This window comes from Mandrillus leucophaeus, unplaced genomic scaffold (assembly GCF_000951045.1).
Source record: "Mandrillus leucophaeus isolate KB7577 unplaced genomic scaffold, Mleu.le_1.0 Scaffold465, whole genome shotgun sequence".
NCBI lineage: Eukaryota > Metazoa > Chordata > Mammalia > Primates > Cercopithecidae > Mandrillus > Mandrillus leucophaeus.
In genome coordinates this window covers 2,395,877-2,418,582 of record NW_012104976.1, presented here as the reverse complement: position 1 = coordinate 2,418,582, position 22,706 = coordinate 2,395,877, and the positions used below count along the sequence as shown (strand labels likewise).

At 35.6% G+C, this 22,706-nt stretch overlaps 1 protein-coding gene across 2 annotated transcripts in view; it reads right to left on the bottom strand.

Annotated features, from left to right (window-relative positions):
* CCDC67 (coiled-coil domain containing 67) overlaps positions 1–22,706 on the bottom strand; it is a 101,110-nt gene that overhangs the window by 43,714 nt on the left and 34,690 nt on the right. For both annotated transcript variants that reach the window (XM_011995009.1, XM_011995008.1), the window contains exons 5-7: positions 18,105–18,239; positions 12,430–12,543; positions 11,330–11,572 (exon numbers count right to left, since the gene is read on the bottom strand). In XM_011995009.1, coding sequence (XP_011850399.1) covers positions 11,330–11,572; positions 12,430–12,543; positions 18,105–18,239 — 492 coding nt within the window. The remainder of the gene's footprint in view (positions 1–11,329; positions 11,573–12,429; positions 12,544–18,104; positions 18,240–22,706) is intronic.

Below are 22,706 nucleotides of genomic sequence, written 5' to 3'. Positions count from 1 at the left end.
GCTTTCACTTGGGGAAGGGGAGTCCACAAAAACCTCTAACCTTAGGCCTATAAAATATAGTGTTGCGGCCAGGCGCCGTGGCTTAAGCCTGTAATCCCAGCACTTTGGGAGGCCGAGACGGGCGGATCACGGGGTCAGGAGATGGAGACCATCCTGGCTAACACGGTGAAACGCCGTCTCTACTAAAAAAAATACAAAAAAAAAAAAAAACTAGCCGGGCGAGGTGGCGGGCGCCTGTAGTCCCAGCTACTCGGGAGGCTGAGGCAGGAGAATGGCCTAAACCCGGGAGGTGGAGCTTGCTTGCAGTGAGCTGCGATCCGGCCACTGCACTCCAGCCTGGGCGACAGAGCAAGACTCCATCTCAAAAAAAAAAAAAAAAAAAAACCACTATATATATATATAGTGTTGCCACAAGCTAGGGGTAGCTGAAACTCTGTAAAATATGGTAATAATACAATATATTTGTTTACTCTTATTAGAAAATAATATCTGTAAGAGTGAAATTTGGAGACATCATTGAGAGGAAAAAAGCTTATTCATGACCTAACTACACAGGTACAAGCATATATGTTAAAATTCAAACTTTTCATGATACAAATCAGTAATAATGATTTGACATGTCAATGAATATACAAAGTATTTTACTTATAAATGACAGCATGTAAATTCCTTGCAAAAGTACAAGAAAAATTTGAAGGCTTTCTTGATATTGATAAATCTAAAATTGTTTTTTGACCTTGAATTCAAGGTTAATACTGAATTAACACAAGAATTAGTGAATTGATTTAACTGAGATGTAGTTTTAAAATTAGTATGCTTCTGCATGAAAATCAAATCAATTGTTTGTGAATGTGGGCGCAAATATTGAGGAAAATGATTCTTTGGTACTTGACTCAGTAATGGAACATTTTCAAGTTTGTTTGGAACAACTTAAGTATGTAAATCAACTTTTTAAACTGTAAAATTGTATGGGATCTAAATACAGATCAGGTACTTCAGATGAATACTTAGCATGTAATATGAGATATGTTGGAAGCATAAAATGCACACCAGATTTTGAAGACTTAGTATGAAAAAAAGTAAAAAATTCAGTAACTTTTTATATGTCGATTACATTTTAGAATGATAATATTTTGGATATATAGTGGATTTAATAAAATATATTGCCATGATATGTTAGTTTCACTCATTTTTCTTGACTTCTTTTAATTCAGCTAGTAGGAAAATTTAAATTATATTTGTGGCTTACATTATATTACTACTGGACAATGTTGCTCTAGCACCTTAATGATACATTAACAAGTAAACAAAAAAAGGTTAACTTTTCTGTCATAGATATTAGAAAAATGCAGAGCCATCTATTTTTGTCATTAACTTCCCATGAAAAATACTGCACATTTAAAAAACGTGTACAGTGTAACATAATAAATATATGCAATGAAATTAAGAAGTATACTGACACATTTCAAGGTTGTGGAAAGACAAATGAGATGTGATTCATGTGAAAACTGAGATGCATCTGGCATTAAAGTGTGCTATAAACAAAGAGAATTTTACATACAAGAAATGACAGTAATTCAGATGGAAATGGTTGTCTTTTTGCATTTATGTGTATGATGTGGAACACTCTGTCATGACAGTTTTGTGAAAAGGGAAGAGAAACTTCTTTCCAAATACATATATTGGTTATAGTATCAGTTACCTCCAGTTATTCCCATTTGGTAAAATATAAATTTTGTAAAACATGTTTAAAGCCCATCTGTTTAGTTAGAGGTTTGCCTAATGGTTTGGGAGGAGTGGTGATTCTAAACCTTCAAATCAACTATCATATATAAATAATTGATGTATTTTCATTTAGATTTATCCTAAAGAAAAGAATGAAACGTGAGTAAAATTTGGAAATGAAACAGAGGAAAAGCTAAATTAATGCAATATATTCAGGATTTTTTCCTAAATAGATGAAAAATAGTGTTTTCCTGAGAGTAGAAATCTTTTAGACATCTTAAAGTTTTTGAACCAAATTTCTTTTCAAAATCGTTTCATTAGTTCTACAACAGATTTTGTTTTTCATAAAACATGGTCCAGAATAATTTGGTTTAATTTTTAATACACGTGATTCTTTTGTAAAATATAAAATGGAGATTCTTAGTTCAAATTTAATAATGGTCCTAGATCCAAGGGTAACTAAATTGTTTTTTAAATGAACAAATATTTGTAAAAAAAAATTTTGGTAAAGTTCCTCATAAAAATCAGTGTAGATATCAGTCACATTAAAAGTTATTAGCTGGCCAGGCGCGGTGACTCATGCCTATAATCCCAGCACTTTGGGAGGCTAAGGAGCGCAGATCACGAGGTCAGGAGATCGAGACCATCCTGGCTAACACAGTGAAACCCTGTCTCTACTAAAAATACAAAAAAATTGCCAGTCGTGGTGGCAGGTGCCTGTAGTCCCAGCTACTAGGGAGGCTGAGGTAGGAGAATGGCGTGAACCTAGGAGGCGGAGCTTGCAGTGAGCCGAGATTGCGCCACTGCACTCCAGTCTGGGTGACAGAGCCATACTCTGTCTCAAAAGCAAAACAAAACAAAACCAAAAAACAAAACAACAACAGCAACAACAACAGAGCAGGATGAAATTTCTCAATCAAGTGCTATCCATTAAAAAATATAATGTGAGTCACAAATGCAGACCACACAGGTAGTTGTTATTAGCTACGGAAAACATCACAAAATGAAGTTAGAGAATTACTAGTGAAGAATATGAAAAAAATGACTTATTTCAAAATTTTTAAAAGGGTTGATCAATTTTAGCACTATTGGCATTTGGGACTGGGCAATTCTCTGTTGTAGGGTTGTCTTGTGCACTGTAGGGTGTTTAACACCATCTCTGGCCTCTACTCATTAGATGCTGGTCACACTCCTTTCCTTGTTGTGGTAACCAAAAATGTATCCAGGCATTGCCAAATATCACGTGGGAGGAAAAATTACCCCAGTATAGAGCCACTAATTTAAATGAAAGTCATAAAAATTAGGCAATGGGTACTGCTGTTTTGCAACCTTTAGTATAAGTAAAAAGACTTCACAATTATATTGACTTCTATGAGTAGCTGGATTTTAATTTTGTTAGTTATATTCAGGAACATTAATAAATTATTAAGTACATTAATATATAAATACCATAAGGAAAAATAAAAATAGGTAACATGGACTTTCCGTAGCCCAGGCAACCCACAGAGCCTTCTCAGGTGTGCATGTAAGCCCCTAGAAGTTTGTAGAAATCTTTGAGGAGTAAGGAAGAAGTGTGGTAAGTTACATCCTGTTGAACTTGGGTCAGAAGGGTAAGTTAATTAAATGATATCAGTAAATGATAGGGCCACCTTGGCCAGCAGCTGGTTTGATTCTTCTTACTTCCTGCTACACATTGACTCCCAAGTTGCATGCATTCTCCCTCTCCTTGCCACCAGGAGTGTGTCATTGTGATAAGTGTGAGAAGCATAGGCTTAAAGGCATTTATTTGGAGGGAGAGTAGAGATAGTGATCCTAGCTAGGAATGTTATAATAATGTTCCTCAATGTACACTCTTGCCCTGTTTGCAGCATTTTTTTTCTTTTAACAAGATTCTCCATTCTACTTCTTGGAAAAATATAAACAATAAAGTTCTGAGGAGGAGAAAGGTGGAGTTCATCAAGGAAAACATTATAGACAGAGTCAGTCATACTGCCGAGAAAGAGGTACAGAGGATCTTTTTTTCCCCCAAAGAATACAGGTGTAAAAGTAGCCACTTCTATCCCGCAAGTGAGCCAAAGACAAAAGCTGACTCTCAGCCTGAAAAAGAGGATGCTCTCAGATCCTGTAAATAGGCCCAAATATAATTATTTTTGGGGATATTAAAAGGAACTGATGTTAGTGAAGAAGGTGAATCTCACTGAAGGGTAGAACCAGACTTGATAACTGGGCCTACTAGTGAAATATGTTTCAGGCAAACTAAATAGAACAGAACAAAATAAGCCTGAGCAGAACATTGATTTGTATGGATCAAATCCAAAAAGACTTAAAGAAGAGACAAAGCAGGGAAAAATGGCAGATGGGAGGCAGGACTAACTTGCAGCTCCCACTCGGACAGACACAGCAGTGTCTGGAGACACACATCATGAACTTTTGCTCCAAGAACTATTGTAGGAACATACCAGGAGGGCCAAAAGAATCCATCTCTAGGGAAAGTGGGAGAGCACCACATCAGGGGAGCACCCCATGGGACAACAGAGTCTGAGCAACAGCCCTTGAGCCCCAGATCTTCCGTCTGACATAGTATACCCAAAAGAGAAGGAACCCGAAAAACAATTCTGGTAATATGACAAAAGAAGGTTCTTCATCAACCCCAAAAGATCACACTAGCTCACCACCAATGGATCTAAAACAAGAAGAAATCTCTGAATTGCCAGAAAAAGAATTCAGAAGGTCAATTATTAACCCACTAAAGGAGGCACCAGAGAAAGGTGAATATCAACTTTAAGAAATAAAAAAAAATGATACATGACATGGATGGGAAAATCTCCAGAGAAATAGCATAAATAAAAAAACAATCACAACTTCTGGAAATGAAGGAACCACTTAGAGAAATTCAAAAATACACTGGAAAGCCTCAGTAATAGAATTGGACAAGCAGAAGAAAGAACTTCAGAGCTTGAAAACAAGGCTTTCAAATTAACCCACTCTGACAAGGACAAAAAATAATTTAAAAAATGAACAAGCCTCCAAGAAGTTTGGGATTATGTTAAGCAACCAAACCTAAGAATATTAGTGAGGAAGAAGAGAAATCTAAATGTTTGGAAAACATATTTGAGGGAATAATTGAGGAAAACTTCCCTGTCCTTGCTAGAGATCTAGACGTCCAAATACAAGAAGCTCAAAGAACACCTGGGAAATCATCATAAAAAGATCACTGCCTAGGCACATAGTCGTCCGGTGATCTAAAGTCAAGATAAACGAAAGAATCTTGAGAGCTGTGAGGCAAAAGCATCGGGTAACCTATAAAAAAAATCCCATCAGATTAACAGCAGATTTCTCAGCAGAAATCCTACAAGCTAAAAGGGATTGGTATCCTATCTTTAGCGTCCTTAAATGAAACAATCAGCAGCTAAGAATTTTGTATCTAGTGAAACTAAGTTTCATAAATGAAGGAAAGATACAGTCTTTTTCAGACAAACAAATGCTGAAAGAATTCACCACTACCAAGCCAGCATTAAAAGGAGCTCTAAATCTTGAAAGAAATCCTCAAAATATACCAATATAGAACCTCTTTGAAGTATACATCTCACAGGACCTATAAAACCATAACACAATGAAAAAATAAGTATTCAGGCAACAACTAGCATGACGAATATAATAGTACCTCACTTCTCAATACTAACATTGAATATAAATGGCCTAAATGCTCCACTTAACAGATACAGAATGGCAGAATGGATAAGAATTCACCAACCACGTAACTGCTGTCTTCAAGAGACTCACCTGACACATAAGGACTCACACAAACTTAAGATAAAGGGGCAGACAAAGATATGCCATGCAAATGGACACCAAAAGCAAGCAGGGGCAGCTATTCTTATATCAGATAAAATAGACTTTAAAGCAACAACAGTTTAAAAAGGCAAAGAGGGACATTATATAATGATGAAAGGACTAGCCCAACAGGAAAATATCACAATCCTAAATATATATGCACCTAACACTGGAGCTCCCAAATTTATAAAACAATTACCACTAGACCTAAGAAATGAGATAGACAGCAACACAGTAATAGTGTGGGACTTCAGTACTCCACTGACAGCACTAGACAGGTCATCAAGACAGAAAGTCAACCAATAAACAATGGACTTAAATGATACCCTACAACAAATGGAGCTAACAGATATTTACGGTCTATGCAAGAACTACAAATATATATTCTATTCATCAGCACATGGAACATTATACAAGAAAGAACATATGATAGGCTACAAAACAAGTCTCAACATATTTAAGAAAACTGAAATTATAGCAAATACTCTCTCAGACCACAGTGGGATAAAATTGGAAATCAACTCCAAAAGGAACTCTCAAAACCATGCAAATACATGGAAATTAAATAACCTGCTCCTGAATGATGGTTGGGTCAACAATGAAATCAAAATGGAGATTAAAAAATTCTTTGAACTGAACAATATTAGTGACACAACCTATCAAAACCTCTGGGATACAGCAAAAGTAGTACTAAGAGGAAAGTTCATAGCATTGAATGTCTACATCAAAAAGTCTGAAAGAGCTCAAATAGCCAACCTAAGATCATACTTCAAGGAACCAGAGAAACAAGAACAAACCAAACCCAAACCCAATAAAAGAAAAGAAACAACAAAGATCAGAGCAGAACTAAATGAAATTGAAACAAAAAAAATTCAACAGATAATGAAACAAAAAGCTGGTTCTTTGAAAAGGTGAATGAAATCAGTAGACCATTAGCAAGATTAACCAAGAAGAGAGAAGATCCAAATAAGCTCAATTATAAATGAAACAGGAGATATTCCAACTGATACTACTGAAATACAAAAGATCATTCAACGCTTGTATGAACACCTTTACATGCACAAAGTAGAAAACCTACAAAAGATGGATAAATTCCTGGAAATATACAACCCTCCTAGAGTAAATCCTCCTAAACCCCTAGAAGAAACAGAAACTCTGAACAGAACAATAGCAAGCAGGGAGATTGAAATAGTAATACAGGCCAGGTGTGGTGGCTCACGCCTGTAATGCCAGCGCTTTGGCAGGCCAAGGCGGGCAGATCATTTGAGCTCAGGAGTTCGAGACCAGCCTGGCCAACACTAAAAAAATACAAAAATTACCTGGGTGTGGTGGTAGGCCCCTGTAATCCCAGCTCTCAGGCGGCTGAGGTAGAAGAATTGCTTGAATCTGGGAGGCAGAGGGTGCAGTGAGCCAAAATTGCGCCACTGCACTCCAGCCTGGGGAACAGAGCAAGACACTGTTTAAAAAAAAAAAAAAAAAAAAAAAAAGGAACAGTAATACGAAAATTGCCAACAAAAGAAGTCCAGGACCAGACAGATTCACAGCTAAATTCTATCAAACATTCAAAGAAGAATTGGTACCAATCTTACTGACACTATTCTAAAAGATAGAGAAAGAGGGACTCCTCCTTTCAATCATTATATGAAGCCAGTATTACCCTAATATCAAAACCAGGAAAGGATATAAGAGAAAAAGAAAACTACAGACCAATATCCCTGATGAACATAGATGCAAAAACCCTGAACAAAATACTAGCTAACTGAATCTAACAGCATATCATAAAGATAATCCACCATGATCAAGTGGGTTTCATATGAGGGATGCAGGGATGGTTTAACATATGCAAGTCAATAAACACAATACACCACATAAACAGAATTAAAAACAAAAATCACATGATCATCTCAATAGACACTGAAAAATAATTTGACAAAATCCAGCATCCTTTTATGATTAAAACCCTCTGCAAAATTGGCATGGAAAGGACATACCTTAAGGTAATAAAAGCCATCTACAACAAACCCACAGCCAACATCATACTGAATGGGGAAAAGTTGAAAGCATTCTCCCTGAGAACTGGAAGAAGACAAAGATGCCTACTCTCAGCACTTCTATTCAACATAGTACTGAAAGTCCTAGCCAGAGCAATCAGACAAGAGAAAGAAATAAAGGGCATACAAATCAGTAAAAAGGAAGTCAAACTATCTCTGTTGACTGATGACATGATCATATATCTAGAAAACTCTTAAAGATTCATCCAAAAAGCTCCTAGAACTGATAAATGAATTCAGTAAAGTTTCAGGATACAAAATCAATGTACACAAATCAGTAGCATTGCTATACACCAACAGTGACCAAGCTGAAAATCAAATAAAGATTCAACCTCTTCTACAATAGCTGCAAAAAAAAAAAAAAAAAAGACAGAAAGAAATGCTTAGGAATATACCTACCCAAGGAGGTGAAAGACCTCTACAAGGAAAACTACAAAACGCTGCTGAAAAAAATCACAGATGACACAAATGGAAACACATCCCATGCTCATGGATGGGTAGAATCAATATTGTGAAAATGACCATACTCCCAAAATCAATCTTCAAATTCAATGAAATTCCCATAAAAATACCACCATAATTCTTCACTGAATTAGAAAAAAAATCTTAGAATTCATATGGAGCCAAAAAAAGACCCTGCATAGCTAAAGCAAGACTAAGCAAAAAGAACAAATCTGGACGCATCAGATTACCAAATACCCTATATTATAAGGCCATAGTCACCAGTACAGCATGATACTGGTAAAAAATAGGCACAGAAACCAATGGAACACAGTAGAGAACCCAGAAATAAACCCAAATACTTACCGCCAACTGATCGTCGACAAAGCAAACAAAAACATAAAGTCTGAAAAGAACACCCTGTTCAACAAATGGTGGTAGAATAATTGGCAAGCCACATGGAGAGGAATGAAGCTGGATTCTTATCTCTCACCTTATACAAAAATCAACTCAAGATGGATCAAAGACTTAAATCTATGACCTGAAACCATAAAGATTCTAGAAGATTTACATTGGAAAATCCCTTCTAGACATTGGCATAGGCAAAGACTTCATGACCGAGAACCCAAAGGCAAACGCAACAAAAACAAAGATAAGTAGATGGGACCTAATTAAACTAAAGAGCTTCTACACAGCAAAATAAATAATCAGTAAACACATAACCCACAGAGTGGGAGAAAATCTTCACTAACTATGCATCTGACAAAGGACTAATATCCGGGATTGATAAGGAACTCAAACAAATCAGGAAGAATAGAACAAACAATCCCATCAAAAAGTGGGCTAAGGACATGAATGACAGTTCTCAAAAGAAGGTATACAAATGGCTAACAAACATATGAAAAAATGCTGAACGTCACTAATGATCAGGGAAATGCAAATCAAAACCACAGTGCAATACCACCTTAGTCCTGCAAGAATGGCCATAATCAAAAAACCAAAAAAATAATAGATGTTAGTATGGGCGTGGTGAAAAGGGAACACTTTTACCCTGCTGGTGGGAATGTAAACTAGTATAACCACTATGGAAAACAATGTGGAGATTCCTTAAAGAACTCAAAGTAGATCTACCATTTGATCCAGCAATCTTACTACTAGGTATTTACCCAGAGGAAAAGAAATCATTACATGAAAAAGATACTTTCGCACACGTTTATAGCAGCACAATTTGCAATTGCAAAAATACGGAACCAGCCCAAATGCCTGTCAATCAATGAGTGGATAAAGAAAATGTGGCATATATATGTATGAGTACTACACAGCCACAGAAAGAAACAAAATAATGGCATTTGCAGCAACCTGGATGGAATTAAAGACCATTATTTTAAGTCAAGTAACTCAGGAATGGAAAACGAAACATCATTTGGTTATTGCTCCTACTTATGTTCTGACTCATAAGTAGGAGCTAAGCTATTAGGCTACGAAGGCATAAGAATGATGTTGGGGAACTCAGGGGAAAGGGTGGTGGAGGGTGAGGGATAAAAGACTACAAATTGGGTACAGTGTATACCGTTCAGGTGATGGGTGTATCAAAATCTCAGAAATCACCAATAAAGAACTTATTCATGTAACCAACCACCACCACCTGTTCCCCTGCCAAAAGAAGAAGGGAAAAAGCAGAGAATGCTTTGGTTGGCACTGGATGACCCAAAGCCTAAAGGAGAATACTTGGGAAGTACCAAGAACAACAATTTTCTTATTTACTGAATGTGATTCTGATGCAGATTCCAGCAGTACAAAGACAGCTGCAAAATGTAAGTTTAGGTTGCCTTTAAATAGAAGGCATGACCAGTTGTCATATACTTAGGGAAGCAAAAGGCAGCAGCCTCTCAGAAGGAAAGACCCCATCACTGCATGACCCACAATCATGCAAACACAGCTCAGATAGTTAGAGGTGAGCTGATGCTAAGCACTTAGAAGCCCCTAGGCACCCTCTAGAGCAGATGAAAGAGTGCTAACCTCATTTATATTAGAATGAAGCCAGAGAAAACACCATCAATGCCTTTGCTATTCTGAGACAATTTCTGGCTTCCTCTGCGTTTAGTATTTGTAGTTCAGCTTTCTTTACTGGTTTACATCTGTATTCTAACTTGTATTAGAATAAGACCTCCCTCCTTAAAGCTGGAGTTTGAGGTGGGGTATATGTATGTCTTATAACCATCTCTGAATAGGGGAGACTGGGAGCCTTGAATTCTGTCCCTTACCAAACATAGGGAAAGAGGAACATAGAACAGTAGATGCTGGCAGAGAAAGAATTAAAGGACTAACTCCCTATATAATCCCAAATATAATGTGGCAAGGTGGGGGAATGAGGCGTTGGCCCAAGACTAAGAAATGACCCTGGGGGTTTAAGTGGCAACAGATCTTGGGGTGTATATCTCAAGGAGATGAAATGGAAGTTCTCAGGCAGTAACCTTACCACAATCACGTATGTTAGGTAGAGCAGGGAATAGAGTGGGGAAAAGATATGGGCCAACTGTCATGTAGGAAGTGATAGAAAGAGGCTGAATATTTGGAGGTGGGAGAAAAAACCTAAAATGGGAGATAAAAGAATGTCTCAAGTACTAATGAATAAGAAATATATATTCTGTAAAGAAATGGGTAATTTTGATGAGTGCTGTATAACCTTCCTAATCCTTGCAAGAAATAGACAAAAAGAAGAAAACATTACTGAGTTGAGAAAAAAATTAATGCTTGTTAAATCATCAATCATATTTGTCAATGTGAAAGTTACCTAAAAATAAATTCTAGGTTACTGTTTGATAAATGATTATGATAACATTACCAGTGATAAATCACTGGAGTCACCTCCATAACTCTCACTGAGGTTACTAGATTGTTGAACCCTTCATGATTTCCTGTATCTTTAACCAAGGATTCTTCTGAGTCAAAGAGACACAGGGTAACAGAAAATAGTGCGGGAAGAGGGTAGTACATGGCTAAAGGCATAGAGGTTTGTAAGTGACCACTGTTACATTGCACTTGTAATACATTATTATTATGCCACTGCTGAACTAAAGTGCACTCTAAGTGTGGTAACATACTTATGGGATTATTGAATCTACGCATCAAGTGCAAATTACTAAGAGGAAATATTAACAGAATCTTCACATATATTAATAATAGAAAACTACCATTCTAATCCCTATATCTGTTGAGTTACCATTTACACAAGTCATGGACAATATTAGTTGAAAAACAAAAAAATTAATCTTCACCTGGCACTGTCTTTGGTACATTTTCAGTTCTTGCAAGAGCTTCTGATTTTCATCTTGTAATTTATTCCTGCTTAGTGCTATCTCACTTACAGCTGATTTTAGTTTTTCAATAATGAACTCATCTCTTTCACCGATTTCACAATTGGGATCTGGGTCACATATCAAACGAGGAATTTCAGAGCTGCTGTCTTCTAAGCACTGTTTTTTACCATTTAGTTGAGTTTGGTAACTTTGTGCCTGTTTCTGAAAAACATAAAAACTGTGTAACTCAAATGAAGAATGTCATATTTAAGCTTACATGAAGTTCAAGAATGATAGAAAATAATTAGTAGGAATATCTTTAAATATGTTACTAGATAATGAAAGTTGGGTCTTTGTAATTCAGTCTTGTATTTGTTTTAAAATTTCAATTTCAGATGGCATAAAGAGAAAATATATTTGTATAACCTCAGAGCAAAGATGTAGAGAAGGAGGTTAGTGGTAGTAAAGCCATATCAAGCAAGAAAAAAAATCTAGAAGGTGTAAAAAGAAAATTATGAATTCAATTATACAATGGTTGAAAAAAGTCTATAACCAAAAATAAATATAAACAATTTGATTGTAGGGGAAAACTTGTCAGTGCATATAACAGAGTTAATAATTCCTAATGTACAAACACTTCTACACATCAATAAGAAAAGGCAAACAACACAAAAGAAAAATGGGCAAAGTTTATGAATAGGCAATTCACAGAAAGACCTGAGAAAGGCTAAAAAGTATATGAGGAGATGCTCCGTCTTATAAGTAGTCAAGGAAATACGAAGTAAAGCAAGCAATCTTAAACTCTCTGAGTGCCTTGCCTGTAGGCATACAAAAACATATGGTATTTAATGACACAATAACAATGGATTTTTAAATAGCTCCATCCTTTGAGACATGTAGACTAAATTCACCATTAACAGATATTCTATGCACTTATGACCGTACCCACCTTTGGACCTACTCTGGTGATTTTTTTCTTAGTTGGCATTTCTATTTGTAAATAGATTACATGCTGAATGGTAAAGATACCAATATTTAACTTCTATTTTTGATTTAGAGAATAGTATTAGATAACTTACCTGAAACTGATTACACTTCTCAGATAATAATTTTTGTTGAGCATCTAAAGAAATCAGATGAGTCTGATATAGTATCTCTTGCTTGTCCCATTCTCTTGACTTCGCTCTAAATTCCTTTTAAAAAGTGGGGAGACAAACATATTGAAAAATATTATTCATTTTAAAGTACAACAAATGGGGCTTCTTTCATTTGTACATCTTCATTCTGAGAAAAAAAAAAAAGTAAATCCATTCTTTACCTATTAGGGGAAACAAACAAAAAAAAAGGTGTCAAATCATTCATGTTGGATTTTTTTACCATCTCTAATTTTTGCTAGGAAAATACAGAATTTGTCACTTATTGTTAAAAATATAAAAAGTCTCTCTTATAACAAATACTTATTACTAATAAGGGAATTTCAAACAACTTTTTTTTTTTTTTTTGCAGTAGCCAGTACTTTTTATTTGTTGACACGAAATATTTTTTCCTTCATTCATTCAGTTGCCAAATTTGTTCTTGTTTTTTTTAGAGGGTGGGGCTTGGACTTATTTAGTGACTGTTAAGGACTGAATGTTTGTGCCCCCTGCAACAAATGCATACGTCAAGCCTAAACCCCAATGTGATGGCATTATGAAGTGGGGCCTTTGGGAGGTAATTAAGTCATGAGAGTGAAGCTCTCATGAACGGGATGAGTGCCCTTGTAAGAAGAGCTATGAGAGATTTTGTTTCCTCTCTCTTTCTTTCTCCCTGCCATCTGAGGATACAAAGAGCAGACAGCTGTCTGCGAACCAGAAGGGCCCTTACCAGAATCTGATTATGCTGGGTGATATGGTTTGGCTCTGTGTCTCCTCCATCCAAATCTCACATTGAACTGCGATCCCGAGTGTGTGTGTGTGTTAGCAGGGGCCTGGCGGGCATGGGGGTAGTTTCTTTTTCTTTTTTTTTTGTTTTGAGATGGAGTCTTGTTCTGTCGCCCATGCTGGAGTGCAGTGGCACGATCTCGGCTCACTGCAACCTCTACCTCCCAGGTTCAAGCGATTCTCCTGCCTCAGCCTCCTGAGTAGCTGGGATTACAGTCACATGTCACCACGCCCGGATAATTTTTTGTAATTTTTAGTAGAAACAGCAGTTCACCATGTTGGTCAGGCTGGTCTCAAACTCCTGACCTCGTGATCCGCCTGCTTCAGCCTCCCAAAGTGCTGGGACTACAGGCGTGAGCCACTGTGCCTGGCCTGGTGGTTTCTAGTAGTTTAGTACCATCCCCCTAGTGCTGTCTCTTGACAGAGTCCTTGTGATCCGCCTGCTTCAGCCTCCCAAAGTGCTGGGACTATAGGCGTGAGCCACTGTGCCTGGCCTGGTGGTTTCTAGTAGTTTAGTACCATCCCCCTAGTGCTGTCTCTTGACAGAGTTCTCATGAGATCTGGCTGTGTAAGTGTGTAGCACTTCCTGCTTTTCTCTCTCCCTCTCTCTCCTCCTGGCCACATTAAGACATGCCTTACTTCCCCTTTGCCTTCCACCATGATTATAAGTTTCCCAAGGCCTCCCCAACCATGCCTCCTGTACAGCCTGTGGAACTGTGAGTCAATTAAACCGTTTTTCTTCATAAATTACCCAGTCTTAGGTAGTTCATTATAGCTGTGTGAGAATGGATTAATACACAGGCACTCTATTTTGGACTACCAACCTCCAGAACTGTGAAAAATAAATGTCTGTTGTTTAAGCCACCCAGTTTATGGTATTTAGTTATAGCAGCCTGAACTAACTAAGACTGACTTTGCCCCTTGTGGCCATGGCCAGGCCTCATTTAGGCAGTACCAACTGGTATACCTGGGAAAGAAATGGTAGAAGTAGGTTGATAAAGCAGGATCAGTTCTTTAAGTTTTTGCTCAAGTAGTGCAATTATACAGCATGATTATCTGTTCACATCTTAATAACATAAGCAAAGGATATAGCTCTGGGGATGCCAAAGAAGACATTGCTGCTTCTCCATTTTGCCTAGGGCTGACTATTTATATCCTATCTTTCTGTCTAGTCTTTAAACAACTTGAGGGTAACGGCTGAATGTTACTTTTGTAACATTCACAGTGCCTGACAAAGTACCAGGTGCCATTTACACAACATGAATGTACAAACAAAAACATGGTACAGTATTAACATTTCCTAGAAATTAAACCTTCTCAAAAAATTTTGTAAAGAAGACAACATGGTTGGAAACAAACTCCATAGCTATTAAATCCATGACTATATATCATTGCATATAGAAACACGGCAAGATGTAGTGATGTTTTCAACCCTCAATTCATTAATATTTATTGAGCAGTTAATGTCCACCAGGTTCTGTGGAAAGAAGAAAATCTGGAACTATTTCATAATTTAAAAAAATTTTTTGAAAGAAAAACATCAAGGAATATCTAATAGAGAAATGTACACACAAACAAATAATTTTACAATTATGTCAGTATGTTAAGTACAATAATGCTGACACATAGAAGCCACGCAGATGATATTAAGATTATCTTGGCTATTTCCCATAATATATCAAATTGGAACAGTTCATTATAGTCAGAGTGGTTACTATTGTTTTGAAGATGGCTGAAATGACTGGATTGGCAATGCTGGAAAACAAATGCTAATTTAGAGAATGAAAGCTTTATTTTGTTAAAATTAGAAGAACATGGCATTCCATATTTTCTATACAGAAATAATTTTAAAGTACATTTAAGGAAATTTTACTTTTTAAAATCCATAAGTACCTAAACAATCAGTGAAGGAAGGCTCTAAATTAGGAAGTTTTTACGGTAATGAAAGGTGGGTGACCTGATATTAAGTGATAGTATTAAGGTTGATGAAGTATGGAAACACCCTCCATATATAACAATAGCCCATGATAAACAGACTATATTTACTATGATAAATGGAGATAGTCCATTTAAAGTTATTGACTTTGATTCTGACATTCAACATACAAAAATTAGGCACATAAAAACAGGGTCTTTAGCAATAATGACAAATTTATAAAACTAGGCTCTAGTAGAAAATAGCTAACATATCAAATTAATGCAATCTAGATTTTAAAAATTTCTGTTTACTTTTAATTTAAAAGGGAATCTTTGGATTTAGAAGTCAAATTTTGTAAGGTTGACTTAAGCTGTTCATATGTTTTAGATAATACAAATATTTAGTATTTCTTACCCATTAACCTCAAATAATCTTGAAAGTAAATATTCCCCAGGATGTTTTAGAGGCAGAAGCATTAACCTCAACTTCTTATAAATACTACAACAGGTAGAAGTGAGGCCAAGAATAGCTAGAAATGTGTGTCACAAACATCAGCAGGTGCTTATGACAATCCTGGCTTCCTTATTGTCAGATGTACTGGTTTCACAACTAGCAAGTCAGTGCAATATATGCAATAGTGTGGAACCACGCAGGGACCTAGAGAGCTTCATAAGGGTTTTTATAGAGACAGGAGTTGTCACAGTAGGCTTCAGAGGGTCTGTAGACTTGCGTGGACCTCCAACAGTAAGTTATTCATGGCTGGAAAAGTTTTTCTGGATCTTTAAGTTTGAGAGTGGATCAGGGTCATTAAAATTAGTTTCTCTTGATAGCTGTATTAGATGTTTTAAAAAGCCCTCTAATAAATATTGGAGATGGTCTTTAGTGATTACTATATGTTGGAGACCTTTACCTGTAAAACAGTTTTAACTTTTTATTATGAAGATTTTCATACATAGAGAGTAAAACAAACCTCCATGTACCCTTCACTCAGAGTAACTACCATCAACTTAGTCCATCTTTACTTCTCCTATCTCTCCACCCTTTTTTTGTTGGTATATTTTAAGGCAACTTCTAGACCTCATGTGTTTTCATCCCTAAATGCTTCAGTGTGCATCTAAACTTTTTTCACCATAACAACAACATTACACATAAGGTATTTTAAACCCCATTTACTGATGACAACATGGAATCTTGGTGAGGCAAACAACTTGCCTATAGGTCACAGGGCAAACACATGAGTCAGGTAAGGCCTGTTTTCAGTTATCAGTGATCATGTTCTTCAACTACTACATGTGGTGCACTGCTATTACTATACTGCTATTAAATGCCTCAAAGGAAAAACAGGTTTACCTGCAGACTAAAACTGGACGAGCCTATCTCTTACACATTAATTTATCAGATGGCTATAAGTAAAAACAGGTACATGAAGTGTTTTTATAATTATTTCAAGTTAAACTGTATATCTGCATAGAGTCCTTAAAAACTTTTGTGTAAGTACAAACATAGCAAAACATTTTGCTACTAATTTCCACTGTAATTTCATTACATATATATAATGTAAATATTTAGTTTCCTAAATGTAAAATGTGCATACACAAGGTATCTGATAATAACTTAAGGGTTTTTTTTTTGTCTGAACAATTTTTATTAATGTAGTTCTGCCACAAAAGCCCATGAAAAGTCAGTCAAATGGATAATTAATGACTCAATGTCTTCATTTTCAGTGAAAGCACATGTATGTTACAGTGCACATCTATCAGCATCTTCCATGAGATCAGGATATTTCTGAAGCCCTACTAGTTATACCACTGTAAGAGCCTGGGAGTACAACACAGTGCATTTTCCTGGAGGGCCAACTTACTTAGTGATGGTAAGTTTGTTTTTTTAAAAAAACTATGTATTATTCAGAAGCATTTAAAATGTGCTGGACTTTTAAAGATTAAAATCTAGGACTTCCTACAAAGTTCTTATAATAAGCCGATTTTAGGGCTGTGATCCCGGATTTAATGCTCTTTAAGATATTTTAAAGTAGAAGGACTTGTTAATTAAAGAATAAGATGAAAAAGTGCTGGCAAGGGGAGGGATGCTGGAGTTTAGGGCTTGAGAAAAAATGGAAGAAATTAAGTGGGATAACGTAAGGGTCAACTTGAAGTCAATTAAAAAAATAATAATTGAGCAGTACTCGGAATCCAGGTAAAAGTAGATGATAGGAATTTATAGTGTACTCTTTCTGCTGTTCCATGACTTGTAGGAGGAATGCTCAGGAACACCGGGAAGAAAAATAGCTGGTTTGTTTTTTCCAAGGTTGGGAAACGAAGAAGATAAGAGTAAGTGCATCAATGATATAGTGAATTTTTAAAGTTTTTTGTTTTTAATTTTTATGGGTACATAGTAGATATATACAGTTATGAGGACATAGTGAATTTTTTTGAGAGACCAAAATTTTAGAAATTCTGAGTGCTATCGGGCAATTGAATTGGAGTGACACTATGCCTTTAAAGAAAAAAAACCATGAAACTTCAAGCCCTGTTTTAAAAACTGTGATGAGGCTTCATTGGGATTTAAGTACCTAACAGCTAAATGGCCATTAAAAGATTTATTAGATATTCACTTTAACTGACCCCATGGGTGTCCTTCAATTTTACTCAACAGCTGCAGTTTCATTTGACTTTTTGGCTTTTTTTTCTCTCCCAAAATGCTGTTATATAGTAAAGATGTATACATCAAAGTGATGTTTTAATTCACTAAGTGCCTGAAGGGAAGGTGCACTAAGAAAATATATTCAATGAGAAGTTAGTTTGTAATAGTGTTTATTACCACAACTGAAGACACCATTGTGGACACTACAGACAAATAGCCCACAACAACAGGAATCAATCTTTAATACACATAAAGAATCTAAGATAATATATCTCACCTCTAATTTCTGGTTCAAATTGCTCAGTTCAAAGGGTAATTCTTCTTTAAGGTGTGGTAATTCTTTTCGTGGAACTTTGTTTTGTTTCATCTGATGTAATCTCAGTTTTTCAAAGCTATTTGTTAGTTTGGAAAACTGTAAATCACAGAAAATGTTAACATTTTACTATTACCAATTATTTCTAACCTGATTTCTCTATCTCTTTTCCTGTGTGCCTCTTTGAAAATTTAAGTCATGATTAGAAAGTGCAGTAAAGCTTAAATGTTTCAATTAGTGAAGACAGAACCAGTTATTGAAACTAAATTATTGAAGCTGAACACAATTCAGCTTTCATGTAAACTTGAGACTTCATTAACTGCACAGTTAAACAATGATTCACTTGATAAATGGCTTGTTCAATTTTGTTTTAATCATACGCAGTAAAGCTGACAATTTTTTTAAAAAACAAGTTTTTTCTTACTTTTAGTTAGTGCCATCTTGTGTTGACAATTTTAAATCCAGTAACTCAATCTACAAAATAACTAGCTTATACCTTACTTAAGAAAACAGAATATATATTAATTTAAAAGGCATAAGTAACATAAACCACTTATTCATGTGGATACATTTAAATAAATTTTAATATCAAAATTGATCTAATATTTTTCTTACTGATAATTCTTTTTACAACTTTGTATTATTTTTTCCATTTCCTGTTCTACATTCAAATTATAGATTCAAAATAGCATAGTTTATGAATATTTGTGAGGAAACTTCTATACTCATGTATCTGCTTTCAAATGTGTCTTATTTACACATTTTATTTTAAAATAATTACAGGTTTACAGGAAGTTCCAAAGTTATTACTGAGGTCCCAGATTCTCTTCACACAGTTTCCCCCAATATTTACATCTTATTGAACTACAGTACATCAAACCCAGGAAACTGAAATTGGATCAATATATGTATATAGTTCTCTGCCATTTTATCACATATATAGATTTATCTGACCACAACCACAATCAAGATATAAAACTATTCTGTCACCACAAAGATCTCCCTCATGCTATCCCTTTAGAATCACACTTAATCCCCTCATCCCCCAACCCCTAATCACCGAAAACCACTAATTTGTTTTCCATCTCCATAATTTTGAGAATGTTATAAAAAGAAATCATACAGCACATTAACTTTTGAGATTGTATTTTTTTCACTCAGCTTAATGTGAGATCCATGCATAAATCAATAGTGGATTCCTTTTCAGTGCTGAATCGTATTCCATCGTATAAATGTATCAGTTTGTTTAACCATTCATATACTGAGACATTTTGATTTTTTCCAGTTTTTGCCTACTGTAAATAACACTATGAACAATGATGTCTACTTTATCAGATATTAAAGTAGCCACTTCTGCTTTTTTCCTCATAATTTTAAATTGAGATATAATTCACCTACTATAAAATTCACCTGAATAATATTCCATTGCATAAATACACTACATTTTGTTTATCCATTCATCAACTGATAGAAATGTGGGTTTTTTCCACTTTGAGATATTATAAATAATGCTGCTGTGAACACTTACATAGAAGTTTTTGTGTAGATATATGTTTTACTTTCTCTTGGGTATATACCTAGGAGTGGAATTGTTGGATCTTATGGTAACTTTAACTTTTTGAAGAACAGCCAAATTGTCTTCCAAAATGGCTGTACCATTTTCCATTCCCATTCACAATGCATTGGGTTCCAATGTCTCCATATCCACACCAACACTTGTTGTTTTCTATCCTTTTTATTATAACCATCCTAGTGGATGTGAATGGATATTGTGGTTTTGGTTTCCATATACCTAATGACTAATGATGTTAAGCATTTTTATGTGCTTATTGGCCATTCGTATATCTGCTTTGGATAAATATCTATTCAAATATTTATCCATTTTAAAATTTGGTCATCTGTCTTTTATTATCAATTAGTAAGTTATTCATATATTCTAGATACCAGTCCCTTATCAAATATATGGTTTGCAAATATTTTCTCCCCATTGATGGGTGTCTTTTTAGTTTCTTGATGGTGTCCTTCGAAGCAAAAAAGTTTTAAAATTTTAATGACATCAAATTTATCTAACTTTTTGTTGCTTGTGCTTTTGGTGCCATATCTAAGAAACCATTGCCTAATCCAAGGTTATGAAGATTTACTCCTATGTTTTCTTCTAAGAGCTTTTTAGATTTAGGTTTTACATTTGGATCTTTGATCCATTTTGAGTTAATTTTTGTCTATGGTTTAAGGTAGGGGTCCAACTTAGTTCCTTTGCATAAGGATATCCTCTTGTCATTGCACCATTTGTAGAAGAGACTAATCTTTCTGTATTGAATTATCTTGGCACCGCTTCTGCTTTCTTTCTATTAATATTTGCATGGTATATTTCTCCATCTTTTTAATTTCAACTTGCCTATACAGTTATATTTGAAGTGAGTTTGTCATTTTTTTTATTTATTGTCAATCTCTGTCTTTCAGTTGGTGTATTTAGACCATTTCTATTTAATGTAATTATTGATATGTCATGGCTTAAGCCTTTTTTTGTTTCCTGTTTGTTCTCTAGCTTTTGGTTTCTCTATTTTCACTTTCTTGTCTTCTTGTGAATTACATAAGCATTATTTTAGAATCCATTTTATCTATAGTGTTTTTGAGTATATCTCTTTGTAGATCTTTTTTAGTGGTTGCTCTAGGCATTACACTGTACTTACATAATTAATCACAGTCTATTGGTGTTTGACATCTTTCCAGTTCAAGTGTAGAAATCTTACTTTCCTTTATGTTCTTTTACTCTGTTCCATTTATAACACCATTATCTTAGTGTTTCCTGTAGGTATACTGAAAACCATATTAGACATGGTTATAATTTTTTGCTATCAAAAATTTAGAAAATACAAGAGGATAAGGAGAGTCTATTGCATTTCCCCTCATGTTTTTTACTCTTTTTGGTGTTTTTACTTCTTCGCTGATGTCTTAAGATTCCTTGTTTTCATTTCTTTTCTGTTACGAGCCCTTCCTTTAGCCATTCTTTTAGGGTAGGTCTGCCAGCAACAAATGCTTTTAGTTTTCCTTCCTTTGAGAATGTTTTAATTTCCTCTTCATTCCTGAAGGGTATTTTTGCCAGACCTAGAATTCTGGGTTGAAAGCTCTGTTCTTTCGGCACTTGAAAGCCTCCATCATTTCCAGAGAGAAGGCCACCATTATCAGAATTGGTTTCCCCTATAGGTAAGGTTTCATTTCTTTCTTGCTGCTTCCAAGATTGTTTTCTTTGTCTTTTGGTTTTCAGAACTTTGACTATGATATGTCTTAACACAGCTGTCTTTTGATTTATCCTGTTTGAAGTTCACTCAGCTTTTCAATCTGTAGGTTTACATTTTTTTTTTGGGGGGGGGTGCTAAGTTTTATAACTTTTCAACCATTATTTCTCTGAATGCTTTTTCACCCTCCTCATCTTTCTCCTCTCCTTCTGGGTTCTCTGATGATGTAAATTTTAAATTGCTTGTTGCCATACTACATGTTCCCAAGGTTCATTTTCTTTTACTCTTTCTCTCTGTTGTTCAGATTGGGTAGTTTCTATTGTATTATCTTTGAGCTGATTCTTTTCCTTCTGTCCTCTTCATTCTGCTTTTAAGTCCATCCATTGAGTTTTTAAATTTGGTTATTATACTTTTCAGTTATAAAATTTCTAATTGGTTATTTATATTATTTATTTGCCAAAGCTTTATAATTTTTCATTTATTTCAAGCCATATTTGTAATAATTCATTGAAGTATTTTTATAACAGCTGCTTTAAAATCAGATAATTCTAATGTGTGTCATCTTGGCCTCGGCATCTGTTGAGTGTCTTTTCTTATTCAAGTTGAGATCTTCTTGGTTCTTTCTATAATGAATGATTTTTATTGATACTTGGACATTTTTGTGTATTGTGTTTTGAGACTCTGGATTTTATTCAAATACTGTGTTTTAGCAGTCCTCCTCTGACAATTTCTGGAAGGGAAAAATGGAGTGCCACTCCATTACTGCCAGGGGATAGTGGATGTCCAGGTCTTCACTTGGCTTCAGTTGGTATCCAGTGGGAGGTGCTCCTTATTACTGCTGATTCGAAGTGGGAGTTCAAGCTCCCCACTAGTCTTTCACTGATACACTTTGATTGAAGGGTCATGGGTGCCTTGTAACTATTCTCACATGGCCTTCAGTGATACTATAGTGGGAGTGGGTGAACTTGTCACCACTAAGCAGTGGTGACTCCTCAACAGCCTTCCTATAATAACACCTGAGACTGGAGAGGGAGGGGTGCCTCCTTACCACCAGGTAGGTGTAGAAGTCCAAGCTCTCTACTATCACCACGGGTTGATGAGGGCCTTGTTAATATCTAGTAAGGATGAAAGTCCTGGTTCTCCATTCAGTCTTCCCAGATACTACCCAGGAAAGAGGGCCAGGGTTACCTTGTTACAGCTTAGTGAAGGCAGAAATCTAAGTTTTTTCACTAAGCCTTTGTAGGTGGCAGTGGGCCTGTAGTTTTTTTTTTCTCTCTCTCTCTCTTTCTTCTTTCTTTCTTTCTTTCTTTCTTTCTTTCTTTCTTTCTTT